Raw genomic sequence first — 20,252 nt, 5'->3', positions numbered from 1 at the left:
ATAATTCAAATAACTTATTCTAGCATTTCAGTTTAAGCCTGTTTGGACTAAGGATTAATTCCTGTGAAGGAAAAAAAAAACTGATTTTAACAAAGACAATAATAAAACAAAGCTATGATCATTTCGATAGCTGCATAAAATCACATTTACTATTATTCCACCTGGTAATTATTTATGTCTATACTTTTACTTTTCAACAAATGAATGGAAGTGATTGATTCTAATTACTGCAAATAAATTTAAAAATGATTCAATTATGTTTTTTGAAAAGAAAAATTTAAAACGTCTAAGTTTTGGGAAACTTAGGGCACATCCTTGATGTATCCATAATCACATGGTCATATTCCTGGGAATACCAAGGTAAGACACCACCTCAAACCTGTCCCATATCCACACCTTCAAGGATATTCCAATCTAAGAAATACGCCGTTATTACTAAAGACCACGTTCCAGAGATGGGACTAGAGTTTAAAACAATCAGCTAGAGGACATTGACTAAAACAAAATCAACTAGGTCAGGAAATCAACTGTCTTTAAAATGATAGATTTACTCTCTTACCATTCGACAAAAATTCCATAACACCTCTTGAAGTGCAGACTGTTTAAGTACAAGTCGCTTTTAAGGAGGGCGGAAAGGAACTACCTGTATGTGTTACATATAATCTACAGCCAATTTTCTCATAACTCCATATACTAATACTATCTATACTGAAGACTTACTAGGTGCCCACAATATACCAAATATGTATCCTCCTATTTAATCTCCTAACGGCCTTATAAAGTAACTACCAGTATTAATAACCATTTTACAGATGAAGAAACAAGCGCAAAGTGATAAATTTGTCCGAAGTCACACAGGTAAGAAGTTAAAGATCCTGGATACACATATATCCAAGCTATAATACTTAAACTGAGACGCTTAAACCTTATCTTGATCATGCTTTTGCTGTTTGAATTATAAATTTTATATCCAAGCTATAATACTTAAACTGAGACGCTTAAACCTTATCTTGATCATGCTTTTGCTGTTTGAATTATAAATTTTTCACATTTTAAGAAATCCGAACTAAGCTTTCTTGCCAGTAATATTTGAATATAAAAAAAGATGAAAATTGGGAAATAATACAGATATTTTTACGAATCTTTCTAACTCTAAAATCCCACGCAATCTGCAGTGTTACATTTTGAGCACAGAAGGCTGACAACTTTTCCACAAGCACCGCCACTTCAAGGATACGGTTAAAATTATCTACGGAAATACTGCATTAAATTACACAGGTATTCTATTAAAAGGAGGAGAAGGTAGGTTTTCATCTGGTTTTACCTGCTTGGGGGTTGTATTGGGTTTTGCCTTTTTTTGGGTTGTTGGATTTTCCAACCAGCGAGCTAGAGTGAACGAAATGATAGGAAGATGATTATCTAATCCTCCCCTACTCCCGCATACAAGAGTAAAGCTTGGGTGCAAAGGCCGGCGGCGCGAAAGCGTCCAAGAGTTACGCCTGCTGGGTTGGGCCTTTACTTGGGGTGGGTGCGGACCCGACGCCACAGCTTCCGGCCCCGGCGAAAACCCCTCGGGGACGCACGGCCAGGGCAATGAGCGGGGGCAGGCCCCGCGCTAGTCCCGGCGGCGCGGGACGCGAGGGAGAGGGGATGGGGAGCCCCGCGGGCTCCTTACCGAGTTCGGTGCCCCGATTGTGCGCGGACATGGCGCGGGCCGCTCCGGCGCTGCCTGCTGGTGGACGCCCGGCCCTTTCTCCTTCCCGCCCGTTCGAGCGCTCGCCCCGCCCCTGCCCGCTCCCAGGGCGGAGTCGCGGGCCCGGGCCACGAGGTCAGGACCCTAGCCCTATAGCTCCGCCAGGGAATCTCGCTGCTCTCCGCCCCCGTCTTCTCCACGAGGTAAGGAACTGGAGCGCTAGCTAGCTCCCGGAAATAATGCTGCCAACACCCTTTTAAAAATACTGAAGTTGCCAACTGCACGTAATAAAAATATTCCTAGAAACTTTTAACTGTAAGATTACATAACAAGAAGGGAGAGGATCCAAGTGCAGAGCTCTGCAATTTCAGATCTGAAATGTCAGCAGAGATCCCATATCCCTGTTAGGGAAACCAAGGAGCAAGGGCCCCAGGGCACACTGACTTTTCTAATCTACACGTCATAAAAAGCAGTTATGTGGCCTGAAGAAGGCAAGGGCTTAGGAGTCAGAAGACCTGGTTTCTTAGCCTAGCTCCGGCAATAATTAAATGTGTGACCCTAGGCAAATTAACTGCTTTTCTGAGCTTCATTTTTATCATCTGTAAAAGGAGACCTTGGCAATTTCTTGGTTCTTTAAATTCTATGATTCTATAAAGGTAAAATGCTTCAGCCTGACTTCTTTGTGACCAAGAGGTTAAAATCGTCGAGACACTCCACAACCTCAATATAGTTAACTTACCTGTACTCACATTTAGAGGCACCTCTGCTTACAGTTAGTTATGACTTATCTACCATGAGCCAGTTATTGTGCTAGGTGCTTTCATACATCATACATAGATGTATGATAGCATTTGAGTCTCTGAACAATCCTGCCAATAATGTATTTTGTCTCCATTGCTATACCTTTAGACATCAAAGTTCTGAATAGAAAGCATCCTGGTATAGTGGAAATACAGTGGGCTCAAAATGACTTGAACCCATTAATATACAAGCTCTTCCACTTAATAAATGTAACTTAGTGGTTCTGGAAATAATAGTCTATCTACTTACCTGGCAAAGTGGACATGATCAAAATATGTTCACCTTGCAAAGCTGTTGAATGTATGCAAGGCACCTAGTACATAACATGGCATACAGTAGATGCTTAAAAAATGGAAGCTGTTAATGTTATTGTCAAGTTCACACAGTAATTACTGAGCTGTTTTAAATAGGAATGGTAATATTTTGTATACTCCTCTACACTGAGCTTTCAACCTTGTCCACACACAGCCACTGTAGAATGTTTCGGATGAAACATTCATTCATACATATGAATAGATCCTATTCATACATACTATAGCACTTTTCTTTTTTATATTAACCTTGAAAAAGAGAAAAGCAGACCCTGGAGCTGGCCTGAAACTCACAACTGGACATGGTTTTCCCTGGTTAAACATATACAATTTCACAGAACAGCATCAGCCAAGGCCATTGTGACCATAATGAATCAACAAAAGCATAATCATAATCATTTCTGATAACAGAAAACCACGAATATTGTTCAAATAGCCCCTATCCTAGCTATTATGACTTCTTTACCAATCAGTTCTAGCTTCACTCCATTCCTACATTTTAGATAAGAATTAAGATGCTCTATTATAGAATTATCACCAGTTCCTACCATCATCCAGTCCAGGTCAATGTCCCACCTTCCTTGAACTTTCCCCAAATCACCTATGACAGGCCCAAATCCTGTGTTATTTCTAACATCCTCTTACTGAGACACCTCACATTAGGTGCCCATGTCAAGCATTCTCCCTTGTTACAATAAGTCCATAAACTCAACTTTGTCAACTTGTAGGTGTGTTACTGGTGGTCTCTGGCTGGAGATCATTCACATCTCTAGAAGATACAAAGGCAATACATGAAATTCTACTTTTAGAAGTAGACACAACTCCAAACCAGATTCCATACCATTCATTACATAAATGTTTGTTTTTAAGTTGTGATATCCTAACTTAGTTGAAAAATCAAAATTAGGGCAGCCCCTTAAAGCAAACGTTTTGGCAATATATCAGTCAAGAATTTCTCAAGGACTTTTTCTAAAAAGGACCTGTTGAATGTATTAATCTCAAATTAATCTCTGCAGTTTAAAAGTATGTTAATTTGGCAACATTAGGAGAGACAGCAGGGATAGTATGAAAAAAATGAGTTTCTTTCACGGAGAAATGTTTCTGTATTTCACTTCGTGAAGATTCCTTTTAAATTTATTGCCTTATGAAACTTCTAAAGTATCCCTAAGGCAAGTCCCCTCAAAGAAAGAGCTATAGACCACTACAGGGGAATCACCCAAGAGCTTTCTCTAAAGCAGTTCTGGGCTTCCTCAGCCCTACTCAATCAGAATCTGTAGGACCCAGGAATCTGCAATTTTAATGTTTCTTCAAACGATGTTTATGCAAACTAAATGTAAAGAACCACAAACGAGAAGCAGAGGAAAATAAACTATGCATGTCAATCTGGAGCCATAGCCCAAACTGACTGAGTAAAATTGCTTTTAAAGTATTACATGTTGTATTTTTTAAGCCATGTAAATTTTGCATGCTATTCCTATTCATTGATGTTTTTCAACGTAAATTTTAAATTGCCAAATAAATTACCTAATTATCCTCCTACCCTCACTCCTCCTTTAATTAAATTAAAGCTCTAGGAATATGCAATATTTATCTTGAAGCTTCTAAAAACCTGCCAGTCCTGGGAGATAGGAGTAAAACAAATTTTAAGTTCCAAAGGGCATAGATCATTTGTGCCTGGTTCATCATATGTAGGATCTAGTACAGTAGTTGGCAAATATTAGACTATAAATATTTGTTAGATGAATGAGTATATATTGCTGTCTTTGCTACTTTTCTTATACTGCCTATTGTTGTTTTATCAAGTCAAATTTCATTTGATATAGTCTCTACTCCTGTGATTTCTAAGAGCAATTATTCACAAGTTCATTAGGTAAATAACCACTTAGACTACAAACTGTCAGCCAGCATTTCTAGGTCAGATAGAGAAAAGTGTAGGAGCAGGGAGGACTATGAAAAAGTGTGAATATTAGAGTCAAAATATTTTAGAACTGGAGGGAGACTAATAGAACATCCAATTCCTAGTTCATAGTAAAATAGAAAAAAAAAAAGAATTACACTGAGTCATTTATGAAGCTAAATTTATTCAATTTAAAGAACACTCCTTCATTCTGAGACTATGTTGTTCACTACCAATTTGAATTTTAAAGTGTCGTTTTATAAAGATTGTGGTGATAGATAATGATTTTTTCTTTTATAATAGCCTCAATTGGCTAGAAGCTGACCGTTCCATCTCCTCTCCCGTTTTAAAGTCTATTGGCCACAGAATTCTAAAGCTTGGGAATCACTGATAGAATATATAATACTCACTAATATTAAGTGCTTCATATGAATTAAGCCCTTTCCATAAATTTATTTGGTATTTCATATTTATGAGATTTTTCCTGAAAAAAAAAATCTGTGTGTGAGAACTATTTTCTCCCTGTAAACTGGGGCTAAGGGAGATTCACCTGTAAGTGCTAGAGGATTGCTTAAAACCTGGCAATAGATAACCATATAACGATATATAACCTTAGATTACACACTACTATTCCCTACTATCTCTTGGAAGATAAACTTCTTAGACAAACCATTAAACCTCTCTGAAATTCAGGTTTTCCATATATGCAATGGAGACAATTACCGATCTCACTGGATTACTGGGAGAAATTAAAAAGTGACACGTTAACATTAAAACCTAACATAAGGCACTTACGTCATTTCCATACTCGTCCTTAAACTAAAATCAGTTACCTTCCATTTGACCATGTTCTATTCTCTCATTAAAGTGATTCAATCTATAAAGTATTATTATTGTTAATTAGCTGTCATTTAGATGCATACTTAGGCCTTTTTTCGAAAGGTAAATTTGTTAGATGCCTCCAAGAACTCTACTGATCTAGTCACCTCAATCTAAGTGACACTATGGCACACTTGCAATTAGGCATTTCTCTATTAAATAGATAACCAAGAAAAGCCAAGCCCCCTCTTATCTGAGAATGTTCTTGCTTTAACAATGTTTTTAGGGGTAACCCCCCAGTGTAACAGACAGACATGCACAGTAACATATAGTAACCTAACAGGAACCACTTTTTAAGTTGTTAATCCCCTGGGTGTAAAGCATAAGCAAGGTAGCTAGTTGAGGACTATTTTCCATTGGTCTGCTTTTTCAATGCCTCATTTTGTTGTTGCTACCTTCTGAAAATTGCATCCATTTTCCCCAACTTTGGTCTCAAAGAAAAGGCAGCTAAATACTTCCATGGAATTTGAGTAACTACTAAAAAATGTAATCTGTAAATTTGTTATAAATAATGGTGCATCTTTACTATGCTATTTTGTAGACATTAAAAAGAATGTGTTGAACTTTACTGACATGAAAAATATTCTGGAGAATTGAATGACCACACTCAATCCTGGTTTCCTGGAAGAAACCTCTGGATGACACTAAAATAGAGAATTGATTGAGTCATAAAAAGGTAAATTACTAACGTTATGAGGGAACTTGGAATAGCATCACCTACTGGAAATTAGGACCTAGAGAGGAGACTCCAGAGGATGAATGGGATGAGAAGGCAAGTGAAAGCTGGATTCTTCCTGGGTAACTTGAGTCTCACACTGGCTGAAGCTGTACACGGGTTCACTGGAGAGGCAAGAGCTTTGAATAGGTTCCTGCCATGTCTCACTCTTCAGGAGGATGACCTGCTGCACATGAGATAACTGGAAAACTGTCTTCCTGGTCTGACATGATTACTGGGAGAGATTAAAAAGATTTGGTGAGGGACTTGTTTCGACAACTATTGAGCACTCACAACATACCAGTCACCTTTCCAGGGAAAGGGAGACTATCAATGAAGCAGAAAAACATGCAACATAATTTCAAATAGTGTTGACAAGTATGAATAAAATAGGACTAAGAAGTGACAAGAGGTGGAATACAGACCAGCCTGAGGACTGAATGCAAAGAAAGGATCAGTCAAGCAAACATTAGGTAAGAGTGAACCAAGTAGCAGAAATATCAAGTGAAAGACACTTGAGACAGAAATGAGGCCACTGTGGCTAGAGCAGGGTAAGCAAGGGAAGTATGAAAAAGTCACAAAAGGTCTCAAGAGCCAACTCATAGTAAGAATTTGATATAATGGGAAGCCATTACCGATCTTAACAAGGAAATCACCTAGTCTCTTCAAATCCTAAAGCAATTACCTTTCCTACTGTGTGGAGTATGGATGGGGCAAGAGCCAGACGAATGAGTAGGGGCAAGAGGGAGCAGTTACGAAGGAACTGAGAAAGGTAGTCTGCCTAAGGTGGTAACAATGGAGAGGAGACAAAGCACAGCTTCAGAAATGCCCACAGAACTTGCATATAGACATGAGGATGAGAGAGAACAGAGTCAAGGATTTCCATGTCTTTTAGTTTGAACAAGTAAGTATAAGTTAGTACCAGTTAGTGGAATGGGGAAAGGTTGAGGGAGAAACAGGTTTGATTAAAAAAATCAAGACTTACGACAGGTTAAGTCTCAGAGTCTCACGAAAGGTTAAGATGGAGCACTCAACTATGCTGTCAAACTCTGGTGCTCAAAGAGGCAGCCCAGATACACAATTTAGAACGTATCAGAAGATCCTGAATCTCCTAACAGCAGATGATATTTTTCTTTAGAGAACAGAGCTGGAAAGTACAGCCCAGATCTGAAGTCAAGAAAGAAAAGGAGGAACTGGCAAATACAGGAGTCAGTAAGGTATAAAAAGACCTGGTCGAGCACGGTGGCTCACACCTGTAATCCCAGCACTTTGGGAGGCTGAGGCGGATGGATCACGAGGTCAGGAGATCAGGATCATCCCGGCCAACATGGCGAAACCCGTCTCTACTAAAAATACAAAAATTAGCTAGGCATGGTGGCGCTGCCTGCAGTCCCAGCTACAGGAGGCTGAGGTGGGAGAATCGCTTGAACCTGGGAGGCAGAGGTTGCAGTAAGCTGAGATTGCACCATTGCACTCCAGCCTGGGTGACAGAGCGAGCCTCCATCTCAAAAGGAAAAAAAAAAAAAAAAAAAAAAAACCAGGGCATAGTTTCATAGAAGCTAAAAAAAAAAAAAAAAAAATCAAAAAACAAGCAAGTAGTGGATGATTATTGAGTGCTTCTGGAGGTTTAGAAAGAGGAGAACAGAAAAGTGACCACTGCTCTAGAAACATGTACTTAAAAGTTTTGTTAAATTCTACTGTAGGATTCTACCATTACAAAGTGTGGTAAGCAGACTAATGACTAATGGCCCTCACAAAGATGTTCACTTCCCAATCCCCAGAACCTGTGAATATGTCATTCTATATGGCAAAAGGGACTTTGCAGACGTAATTAAATTGAAGATCTTGAACTGGGAAGATTATCCTGAATTATTCAGGCGGGCCTGATATAATTACAAACCTCTTTCTAAGTAAAAGAAGAAGAAGCAGGAGATGCAGAGTCACATTCAGAGTAAGAGATTAAAAAACAGACACTGCTGGATGTAAAGAGGAAGGAACCATGAGGCAGGGAATGCAGCTGACTTCTAAAAGCTAGAAAAGGCAAGGGAACAAATTGTCCTGTAGAGCCTCTGGAAAGCTTGCAGCTCTACTGACACCTTAATTTAAGCCCAGCAAGACCTATTGTGGACTTCTGATCTCCCAAACTGTAAGATAATAAATTTGTGTTGTCTTAAGGTACACACTTGTGGTCACTTGTTATAGCAGCAGCAGGAAACCAATACACAAAGGACTGGCCCTGTACAGGGTCATTAGACTTTTATGAAACCTAGGTAGAAATTCCCTTGGTTCATAAATAACAAGCAACTTCATGATTCCAATCTGATGACACAAAACTTTATTGAGGGTAAATCAGACTCTGATTAGAGTCTGAGCAACTGCTGGTACAATGACAACACTGCTGCAATCCAGAGGTTCAGGCATGTAATAAGCTGACACAAAAATACTACCACTCTATGAAAGCCTATGTGGATCACCAGTTGGCTCCCCTGTATTTCTCTTGGCCATCACAGGCTGTCACAGCCTACAGTGCTTTCTTCTGGTTATCACAAATCCTCAAAAATTAATCTTATTCTTTGGTTGACTCATATTGCTTTTAAGAACAGTTATCAAGGGTCATTCACAAGACTGACCAGGAGAAAAAGAAAGTTGGCAAAGATGTTATTTATTCATCTCAAGTATTTCCAACTTACTCATTTAATATACCCTCTATATTTTAAAAAATAAATTACAAGTCTAAACTCAGTTGATCCAATTAGAAGGTTTTAAAAGAGCTTTCTGAATGCCACCCAAATTTAATTCAAAGAATGAGGTAAAATTCCATACTTCTTAAACCACTGCAGGTCTATAGTAATCCCATTTTTATAAAATGCATTCTATCTCTCTGTATATACATACAGAGATGCCCTAACATGTATTAACGGTCATTCGATTTTAACAGGTTTTTGACGAGTGGTAGGATTTTAAGTGATCTTTCAGCTTACTGCTAAAATTTCAGTTGATTTTTTTTCCTATAACTAGCATGCATTCTTTAAATAATCATTTAAAAAGGCATGTCAAGCACTTCTATCCAATCTGGGAATAGAGGAGGGTAAATGAAACGCCAGTAAAGGACTAAGAATTTCAAAAATTCAGTACAAGTAACTGAATCTCAATATTATAAAATAATGTTTACTACAGATTAATCAGTTTATCTTTTGCTATGGTTATGATACAGAAAAACTTTCTGGCTATTTCCACTTATAAAACTCAAATTAGTAGTTTTTCCCCCAAAAAAACCAAACATTGTTTTGTTTTAGAGGCATTTTATTTAGACAACTAAAACAATTAGATGTTCAGAAGCAGTGTACAATGAAAGAGAAATCAAACCAGTTACTTTATCATGTACTCCCTCTTCTTTACAACTGAAGCAAAAAAAAAAAAAAGGCATTCTGCTTTAAGGAAAAGATCAGAAAATAAGCCAATATATTTTCTTCTCCATAATAACATAAACAGCTACAAGAACCCTAATTGTAATAATAGAAATTGGATGTTGGCTTGTATATATTCATTAAAAAGGTAACAGGCCACTGTAGTATAAGAGGATAACTCCACCTCCCTTTATCTGACACTCCTGAGTTCTCACTTACAGGTAACACCAAGTTAGTTGTTCCAGCACTGGAGATAATTCATTTTCCTCATTATTTACTGCTGTTTCTGCCTTAAGCAGAGAGTAACTCTGGAAGGCTGATGCTTTTCTCTGCTTGCTCATTTTAGTCAGTTGTATGCGAACTGTGGCATATGATTGATGCTCAGGCCTTAACATCAGGAGCTGAAGGATAGATGCAATCTGAATTCTCTGAAGCAATTTCTTCTATAAGTTTAAAAAAAAAAAAAAAGTCGCATTAGTCAACTTAATAAAAGAAAGAAGCAAATCTACATTTCCGCGTAATGAAGGAATAAAAAAATGTTTGTAAAGCATACTCTGGTAAGGGGAAGAAGATAACAACTGCACATGCCACTAACAACTAGACTCATGTCATTGAAAAGGCAAAGAGTTCACATATGTTTTATCCACTAGATTCTCTTACACCATAACTCAACCTCCAAGGGTCCCTTTCTGGCCTAAATTTTCAAAGACTCCAACTATCTAATAAACCCTGATTTAAAGTCATGTCTTTGAAGGATCTGGCCCTCTCTTTTAGTGATTCAAATCCTAATATTTAGTGCTATTTAAAGCAAAACATTAACCATCAACATTAAGTTTCAGCAAGAAGGTGCTTAACAATAAAAAATTTAAGGAAAACTCTAACTGGGTAAACACCTTCCCAATCTCCCCCAAAATCATCACACCCAGTTCCTCATGGCAGCAATCAGAATTCTTCCTTATGATATCCCCACTCATCAATCTCACAATTCTAACAAGTCTAAAAGACTCTCAACTGCATCTACCCTTTTCTGTTCTCATTGCAATACCCTTATTAAAAAATACATGATAGGCTGGGCACAGTGGTTCATGCCTGTAATCCCAGCACTTTGGGAGGCCAAGGTAGGCAGATCATGAGGTCAGGAGTTCAAGACCAACATGGTGAAACTCCATCTCCACTAAAAATACAAAAATTAGCCAGGCGTGGTAGTGCACCTGTAATTCCAACTACTCAGGAGGCTTAAGCAGGAGAATCACTTGAAACCAGAGGCGGAGGCTGCAGTGAGCTGAGATCGTGCCACTGCACTCCAGCCTGGGTGACAGAGCGAGACTCCATCTCAAAACAAAACAAAACCTACAGGATCACTCATCCAGACTACAATGCCCCCTAACTGGTCTATGTTCACTCTTGTTCCCAGTCCAATTCTCTGTACATGCCACAGCCAAGGCAACTTTTTTTTTTTTTTTTTTTTTTTTTTTCTTGAGACAGTCTCTCTCTTACCCAGGCTGGAGTGCAGTGGCGCAATCTCGGCTCGCTGCAACTTCCACCTCCTGGGTTCAAGCTATTCTCCTGCTTCAGCCTCCTAAATAGCTAGAATTATAGGTATCTGCCACCATGACAGGCTAGTTTTTGTATTTTTAGGAAAGACAGGGTTTCACCATGTTGGCCAGGCTGGTCTCGACCTCCCAAGGCAATCTTTTAAATTCCTCTTCTTAAAATTCAAAGGTTTCTCATTGCTCTTAGTATAAAATTCTCCAAGTCCTAATACAGCAAATGAGGCCCTCAAATGATCTAGCTTCTCCAGCTTCACTCTGCCTTTGCTGTTTAACCTGGAGGCAGGGAGAAGTTCTTTTAGTTCCTCATATGCTATGCTCCTTTTTGGTTCTGAACTTTTAGTTAACATAGTTTTCCTGCTATGAACTTTTCCATCCTGTCCCTACCAATACCCCCTCTCATGACCTCATCTAAACCACTTCTGCTCATCCTTAGGTCCCAGTTTAAATGTCACTTCTCGGCCGGGCGCGGTGGCTCACGCCTGTAATCCCAGCACTTTGGGAGGCCGAGACGGGCGGATCACGAGGTCAGGAGATCGAGACCATCCTGACTAACATGGTGAAACCCTGTCTCTACTAAAATACAAAATTAGCTGGGAGCGGTGGCGGGTGCCTGTAGTCCCAGCTACACGGGAGGCTGAGGCAGGAGAATGGCGTGAACCCGGGAGGCGGAGCTTGCAGTGAGTGGAGATCGCGCCACCACACTCCAGCCTGGGTGACAGAGCGAGACTCCGTCTCAAAAAAAAAAAAAAAGTCACTTCTCAACGAAGTTTTTTAAAATCCCCCTTACAATAATTTGTTTGTTTTGGCATGTCTCCTAAGTTAGACTCCAAGCTCTGAAAGAGTAACCACATCGTTCGTGTCCATACTACATTTCTGCACCTATTACTACTATACAGTAGGTATTTAAATATTTAGCTTATAAATATGTATATATACATGCACAAATAAAGTTTCCATTATTTAAATATGTTCATATTTAATAAATTTCTTCTGCCAATGAGTAAAACTTCTGTTACAGTTCAATTTTAAATCCCCTAGGACTCTTACAAAAGTCCTTAGCATTTACCTATCTCCTCTTCTGTTGTCTCTGGAAAACCAATCTTTGGCTTTGCCAGCTCACCACTATCTTCTTCTGTAAAAAGAAAAGCAATGATGATTATATGAATTACACTATTACAAGTAATTTCTAGTGTTCAAAAAGCAAGAAGAGCAAGATAAGACTATTCCAAGAAACGGCTACAAAATATAATAAAACAACTCATTTTAAATAATTGTGATTCTAAAATAGTATGTCTTTCTTCGAAATTACTTTTAGGTTCACACTGCAACTACTTAGGGATTAGTAACTAGATATTTTTTATTAAGAACATGTCTACCTTTATTGGTGTGGATCAGTGAGTAACACTATTCAGAGATTAGATACATTTACTTGCAAATTCTTCATATTGCCTTCCAGCAAATTTTGAATTAGATATATTCCAGTCACAAAATGTGCTAGTATAAAAATTTAGGAACAGACTAGATTGTACAACAAAATTTATTTTATTTTATTTTTGAGACCGAGTCTCACTCTGTCACCCAGGCTGGAGTGCAGTGGCGTGATCTCAGCTCAATGCATGCCTCCTGAGTTCATGTGATTCTCGTGCCTCAGCCTCCTGAGTAGCTGGGATTACAGGCATGTGCCACCACACCCAGCTAATTTTTGTATTTTTAGTAGGGATGGGGTTTCACCATGTTGGCCAGGCTGGTCTTGAACTCCTGACCTCATGATCCGCCCGCTTCAGCCTCCAAAAGTGCTGGGATTACAGGCATGAGCCACCACACCCAGCCATACAAAAAAAAAATTTAAACAAACAAAGGAACATGACCCTTTTTCTCTGGCCAATTTATAATCCTGGGCTTCTCTCTGCTTAAACCATAATATATATTTTAAAACTTATAGAAGACAAAACCCTGAAATAAAATTAATGATGAAAATGACACAAAATCATGCATTTAAAACATTTTATTACTCTGAATAAAAATTCTTACCAGGAAGCACACATTTCCAAAGGCCATATGTTTTTCCTACCACAGTTTGCCATAGTCTCAATGTTCCATCTTCTGAACCACTGGCATAGAGTTCTCCATCAGGACTAAATCTTACACAGTGAATAGGACCGAAGTGTCCCTTGTAGGATTCTGAAAAAGAAGAGGGCTATTAGATAATTTTAACTATTAGGTTAAATATTGATATGCTGAAAAAAAATACTGTGTTACTGGGGAAATGAAAAATTCTTAAGGCAAACATTAAAAACTGTACGTAATTTATCATCACAAAAGTGGTATATCATTGACCCTTTCTCTGTAAGATTACTCCTTTCCAAATCTAGCACACATTCTAGTTTTGGATTGTCCCTCTAAAAAAGCAAATGAGGCTTCATGTTTCATTAAGGATGGAGAAAAAGAGGTAAATGAAAACCCCATTAATTCTATAGAAAGTAGATTTAAAGTCTTATCAGTTCAACCTCCAATTTCCACATCTTAAAACTCACTGCGGCCAGGCGCGGTGGCTCACACCTGTAATCCCAGCACTTTGGGAGGCCCAGGCGGGCAGATCACGAGGTGAGGAGATCGAGACCATCCTGGCTAACACGGTGAAACCCCACCTCTACCGAAAATACAAAAAATTAGCCGGGCATGGTGGCGGGCGCCTGTAGTCCCAGCTACTCGGGAGGCTGAGGCAGGAGAATGGTGTGAACCCGGGAGGTGGAGCTTCCAGTGAGCTGAGATCCGGCCACTGCACTCCAGCCTGGGCGACAGCAAGACTCCATCTCAAAAACAAAACAAAACGAAACAAAACAAAAACACCTCACTGCCTATTTCTCAGGGAACCAATTTTTATTATGACTACAGAGAGCCACCAGGTGGAGCTCTTTTACACACTTTGCCTCTTAATTTCCTATAGTCCACTAATTATTCTGTCACACAGAAAGGTTGAGATATAGGATTAACAATGATCCATAAATATTTTAATCTATGGAACCAAACAAGAAAATGTACAGATTAGGCACATTGTTATATTCAAGTAGTGCCTTTATGTATGAACCTTTCTCATCTACTTTCTAATGCCTCATCACCTTACTAGTTCTCAAAGTCCTTTACTAGACCAGTGTACCTATTCTGTCTCCCATCTGTGTCCAACCAGAGAATAGAAAAGTTGTAAGAGTACAAAGAACACAAAGTTTTGGAAAGAGAAAGGCTGGGCAGGTCTGGTATTCACTGTGACTTCAGATCTTAGGCAAATAATTCAGTTATCTCATCTTGAAAAAGAATAAAATATGAAACCAAAAACATTCCAAAACTTTGAAAACCGGCACTAAATAAAAGTAACAGAAAAGAATATCTTATTTATGTCACTTGTATTCAAGTAATAAAAGCTGAATCATAAGCAATTAAAATAGATTCTGCATGGTCCATCACCAAGGTTCCATTTGTGCAACCCAGACGCATCAATGTTCCCCAAGAAATAAAACTGTAAAATTGTCTTTTGTTCTTTGGGTGTAATCTAGCAAGCTTTGTTCTTTGATTGGTAAGGCAGGGCAGCTAGAAACAGACAAGAACAAGAAGAGACAGCTTATAGGTAAAATATGTATTTATAAAACTAAATATATTTTTGAACTAAAAGCAAAAACTATTTGGGAAGGCTAAAAGTAGATACTGAGACCCACATGTAACTATGTGAAATACCTGGTCCATCAGATAAATATACGTTAACTTCAAATTAATCCGCATGCCTTCTTCCCCTTCCCCTTACTAAGGACTGTTATCATGAAAGTGAAAGCAAAACTCAAACTCCAAAATAGAATAAATAAAAAGTCGATAAAATAACTCTCCAATTCAGATTCCTAAAGGTGTCCCTGTAATATGCTATACTGGTTTTCCCTCACACACTGTTCTTTAAGGAACCTCAGGGATTCCTAAGTTGGCAAAAAGGAAGATGGGCCAAGTAGATGGGGTTACACACCCACAACATACTTCAGAAAGAATGGATCCCCTTTCATCTGTTTAACATATGACTTTGACATAAGATTCCCCCCTTCCTCCCAGCCAATAAAGCCTAAAACTCACTATACGGTAATACATTAGGATAATGATGTACTTCAGTTAAAAGGTCAAATTTCTGCATACTTTGTTTACAGATCTAAAAAAAAAATCTAACCCAAATGGTTAAAACTCCTTTACTTTTTCACTTGTACGCACCAAGCTTAAGTTAGCTGAAAAATTTGCTTTCAACATGTTATATAAATGAGGTGTTAATTACTGGACTTAACATATGATAAAGGTAACCACATCACTGTAAGGGGACAACTCACCTAATTCCTCTCCACTATTATAATCATACTTATAAAGTTTAAAATCTTCACCACCTGCAACAAGAAATTCTTTCTCAGGATGAAGAGATGCAGAATTGATGGTTGCAGGAGCTTCAAAGGATTTAATTGGGTCCAAACTGAAAAAAAATTTAAGTAGTATTTATAAATCTTGAATATTGTATAAATAACGAGTTACATTTGAACTGTTCTTAAATTCTGAAACCCAAGGAACAATTAAATACTCATTTACTCAAACATAAACACTGATGTAAAAAAGCTGTTAGCAAAAAAAAAAAAAAAAAAAAAATCAAACGGGTACTATGCCCAAATGGAGTTCATCTCAGCAATACAAAGACATTTTGATGGAGGGATACCCAGTTTATGCAATGGATGTCTTCCTGGAAATGCGTGTGTTCACTAATTAAAACAGTATGAATGAATACGTTGGGATTTTTGCTCTTAAATAAATTTCACCTGTATTGTTTCAATTTTCTACAAGCACATATTATCTTTGTAAATAGAAAAAGTTTTCACAGTAGGTAATTAATATAAAGGATTATGTATATATTATTATTAATTGCTGAGAGTTTAAGCTCCTCAGTAAGATAAACTTTCAATGTCATAAAATATAAACTGCTAAAAACAGTTATTACTATAAGGCAGTAAAAGACTAAAAAAATTTGGGGCTGTAGTTATATAATAAAAATCAATGCATAATAACAGCTTCATCTGAAAATTAATTACAGTTTGGACATTAGCTTTTCAGGTTAACCCTAAAATCATAAAAGGCCTTCAATACAAAATATGATATATCCCAGCTCCTAAATACTTCCCATCATCATATACTTTAAAGCATGATAATTAAAGTTAGTCATGACTTATGCAGGATCACTACATAGCAACTTGCTAGCTCTAATGCTAGAACATTCAATGGGTCAGAAAATTTCTGCCATCAACATGGGATTTGCCTAACTGCAGGAGTGAGTGAAGAGCATTAATATACTAACTGATAGCTCCAGGAAATATTATTCTACTATTATCAGTTTACTGTATGTGTATAAACTCCTTGACAGTCTTAACTGCTCTCCTCCAATTTTACTGCCTTTTCTTTCTCCCAGTTTAGTGAAGTTTGACTCTGCAAGTAGCCCTTTAGACACAAGGTTAAGACACTGGTCAAACATCAATCAAAGTGTAATGCGGTATAATCTTATAACTAAGAATTTTAAACTCATTTCTACCCTTTGAACTGACAATTCTACTTACAGGATCCTATCTACTGTAAAGAAACACTCAGAAATGTACCGATCATTCACCATGATGCTAAAATAGGGAAACTAACCCATAATTTAGTACAATCTATAATGCAATATAGTGTATCAAGTAAAAATGTTTTCAAATGGCTAATATTTTTAAATAAATCAAAATGATACTCATTATAGTCCTAATAATTAAAGAAAAAAACACAAATACTGTACACCCACATATATAACATAGAGAAATGGACTAGCAGAAAATATAACTACCATTAGCACTCTTGCACCTATGGTTATAATATTGTGGGTACATTTTTTTCAATTATGTTATATATTCCAGTCTTTCTACAAGAGTATTTACTACATTTAAAGTTGCAAAATTCACATCTGTTTAAAAAAATCATTAAGTCTGCACATAAGAATAGAAATAAGATTATTCCTTCTCTAAAATTTTAAGGTGAAAATAAATAGTAGAATCAAGATCACACTGTTTTTTTGTTTGAGACAGACTCTCGCTCTGTTACCCAGGCTAGAATGCAGTGGTGCGACCTCGGCTCACTACAACCTCCACCTCCTGTGCTTAAGCAATTCTCCTGCCTCAGCCTCCCAAGTAGCTGGAACTACAGAAAAGCTCATTTTTCTTCTTTTTGTATTTTTATTTTAGAGACGGGGTTTCACCATGTTGGCCAGGCTAGTCTCAAACCCCTGACCTCAAGTGATCTGCCCACCTCAGCCTCCCAAGGTGCTGGGATAACAGACGTAAGCCACCACGCCCAGCCCGCAATGGTTTTATATAGTAAAAAAACATAAATTACATTACCAATCCAGCAGTTTTGTTTTCTTTTTTTTTTTTTTTTTTTTCAGAGGATGTTTTGCTCTGTCATCCAGACTGGAGTGCAGGGTCAGGATCACAGCACAATGCAGCCTCAACCTCCCAGGCTCCAGCAACTCTCTCACCTCAGCCTCCCAAGCAGCTGGACTATAGGCATGTGCCACCACGACCAGTTAATTTTATTTTTTGTAGAGATGGGAGTCTCACTGTGTTGTCCAGGCTGGTCTCAAGCCATCCTCCCACTTCAGCCTCCGCAAGTGCTGCGATTATAGGCATGAGCCACCATTCCTGGCCTCTTTACTTTTAAAAAAAGTAAATACCTTTCCATTTTTAAGTAGCCAAATTGTCTTTTGTTACCTAAAACAGAAAATGAAAGTATTTCTTGGACATACCTTACTGCACTATGAAAAGCAATAGATCGTCCATAAGTTATAACCAAAATCTCTCCCTCAGGAATATATTCCATACTACTAACAGACATATTAAAATTTAGAGATTTCACTTCTGTCATGGTAGCATGATCCCAAAGTCTGCAAAATAAAGATAAAAATATGATGAGGTTTATTCATGTCAGAAAAAAGCTTATAAATTCTAATTACATCTGCAGATTAGCCAAAGAAAGAACAATCAGAATTACAGAAAAACAACATTCATTCCAAGTCACAAATTACAGATGATAAAAAGAAATTCTGGGTTTCTATATACAATGTCAAATTATGCATGACAACAGCTTGTAAGTAAAATCAACTTTAATACCTACATATACTTCCCAATTTGGCAAAACTACATAAGACAAGTTCTAATCTAGTCAATTTCAGCACTGCTATAAATAGTGGTTCTTACACTCTGTTTTTGTGAATCTAGCAATAGCTACACATCTTTCCAAAGAAATATACATCAGGTGTCAGCACACAAGATTTTTGTATAGAATTTCAGAGGCTTCATGGACCCTCCCTTTAACCTGCCCACAGACCCAGGTTAAGAACACCTGCTTATAAGGTATCAGGATTTAATGTTCTTCTGAATTTTGCGCTCTGTATATACAAGGTGAGCATCCCTTATCGAAAATACTTGTGACCAGAAAGAAGTTGGATTTCAAACTCTTTCGGATTTTGGAATATTTGCATCAGACACTTACTGATTGAGAATCCCTAACCTGTAATACTCGACCTGTAATAGTAAATATCTCCAGATAAATGTGACCTGGGTGCAACTTAAATTTTAATGTTCAGAACATTTTTCACACATAATATTAAATGTATTTAAAATATAAGCTCTAAGGTAAAATATTTTTCAAATTCTAAGTTTGTTTTTTGTTTTTGAGACAGTCTAGCTGTGTCATCCAGGCTAGTGTGCAATGGCGCGATCTCGACTCACAGCAACCTCTGCCTCCCAGGTTCAAGTGATTCTCCTGCCTCAGCCTCCCGAGTAGCTGGGATTATAGGTGTGCGCCAGCGCACCTGGCTAAGTTTTGTAATTTTTATAGAGACAGTGTTTCGCCATGTTGGCCAGGCTGGTCTAGTACTCCTGACCTCAAATGATCCATCCACCTCGCCTCCCAAAGTGCTGGGATTACAGGCGTGAGCCACCATGCCCGGCCTCAAATTGTAAATTATTAAAGAAAAAGTACTTACCGAACAGTTTTGTCATCAGCAGAAAGAATCTGTTTATCCTCACTGCACCATAGAGCTTTTTTTATACCAGAAGTGTGACCACTAATTTCCTTAGGTTCTTAAGATAAAACAATTAAAAGTACATTTGTTAATACATGATTTTTTTAACTGAACAATACTGGAACAATTATATATTTTTAAAAACACACATTTTAAATTAGAATGTAACTTTTCAAAGCCCAGCCCAATTCAAACCTGATGTTTATATAGAATACAGTTAGTTTTTCTATACTGGAACATAAATTTACCTGCATGACAGGGACCCAAGGAACTACCATGCTTGCTATATGTAGCTGAGTGAATGCACCACTCTCTCCCTCTAGGCTAAATTTCTGCACAACTGATAATATTCAAAAACATTACTGTATCGCCATGAAATAAAATAATAATTAATGTGGCATAATTTAATAAGAACATGGACCCAGGAACAAGATAGTTGAAACTGATTCTAGTACTATGGCTAACTCTGGGACCTTCATCCAAGCAGCTATTGATAGTAACTAATAGGAAATAAGAGTTAGAAGGAAAAAGGGAAACAGAAAGTGGGACAGCAATTCCCAAGAATGTTTCTACACTGTGAGGAAAACATTAAAAAAAAAAAAAAAAAAAAAAAAGGCCAGGCGCGGGGGCTCAAGCCTGTAATCCCAGCACTTTGGGAGGCCGAGACGGGCGGATCACGAGGTCAGGAGACCGAGACCATCCTGGCTAACCTGGTGAAACCCCGTCTCTACTAAAAAAAAAAAAACAAAAACAAAAACTAGCCGGGCGAGGTGGTGGGCGCCTATAGTCCCAGCTACTCGGGAGGCTGAGGCAGGAGAATGGCGTAAACCCGGGAGGCGGAGCTTGCAGTGAGCTGAGATCCGGCCACTGCACTCCAGCCCAG

At 38.1% G+C, this 20,252-nt stretch overlaps 2 protein-coding genes across 3 annotated transcripts in view; both read right to left on the bottom strand.

Annotated features, from left to right (window-relative positions):
- The window catches only part of DERA (deoxyribose-phosphate aldolase), a 143,426-nt gene extending 141,393 nt beyond the window's left edge, over positions 1-2,033 (bottom strand). The window contains exon 1 of one of the 2 annotated variants that reach the window (XM_017873777.1): positions 1,676-2,033. In XM_017873777.1, coding sequence (XP_017729266.1) covers positions 1,676-1,706 — 31 coding nt within the window. In that variant the 5' untranslated portion in view covers positions 1,707-2,033. Of the gene's footprint in view, positions 1-1,324; positions 1,385-1,675 lie in introns of those variants that run through there. The other variant, XM_017873793.1, reaches the window with a different exon arrangement.
- Positions 2,034-9,578: 7,545 nt separating this feature from the next.
- The window catches only part of STRAP (serine/threonine kinase receptor associated protein), a 25,363-nt gene continuing 14,689 nt past the window's right edge, over positions 9,579-20,252 (bottom strand). Inside the window, exons 5-10 of the mRNA XM_017873764.1 lie at positions 19,331-19,427; positions 18,089-18,226; positions 15,612-15,748; positions 13,288-13,437; positions 12,323-12,388; positions 9,579-10,146 (exon numbers count right to left, since the gene is read on the bottom strand). Coding sequence (XP_017729253.1) covers positions 10,085-10,146; positions 12,323-12,388; positions 13,288-13,437; positions 15,612-15,748; positions 18,089-18,226; positions 19,331-19,427 — 650 coding nt within the window. The 3' untranslated portion in view covers positions 9,579-10,084. The remainder of the gene's footprint in view (positions 10,147-12,322; positions 12,389-13,287; positions 13,438-15,611; positions 15,749-18,088; positions 18,227-19,330; positions 19,428-20,252) is intronic.

The sequence above is a fragment of the Rhinopithecus bieti genome, unplaced genomic scaffold (assembly GCF_001698545.2).
Source record: "Rhinopithecus bieti isolate Rb0 unplaced genomic scaffold, ASM169854v2 scaffold_110, whole genome shotgun sequence".
NCBI lineage: Eukaryota > Metazoa > Chordata > Mammalia > Primates > Cercopithecidae > Rhinopithecus > Rhinopithecus bieti.
The sequence above is the reverse complement of the archived record's forward strand: the minus strand, read 5'-3'. Positions and strand labels throughout refer to the sequence as shown.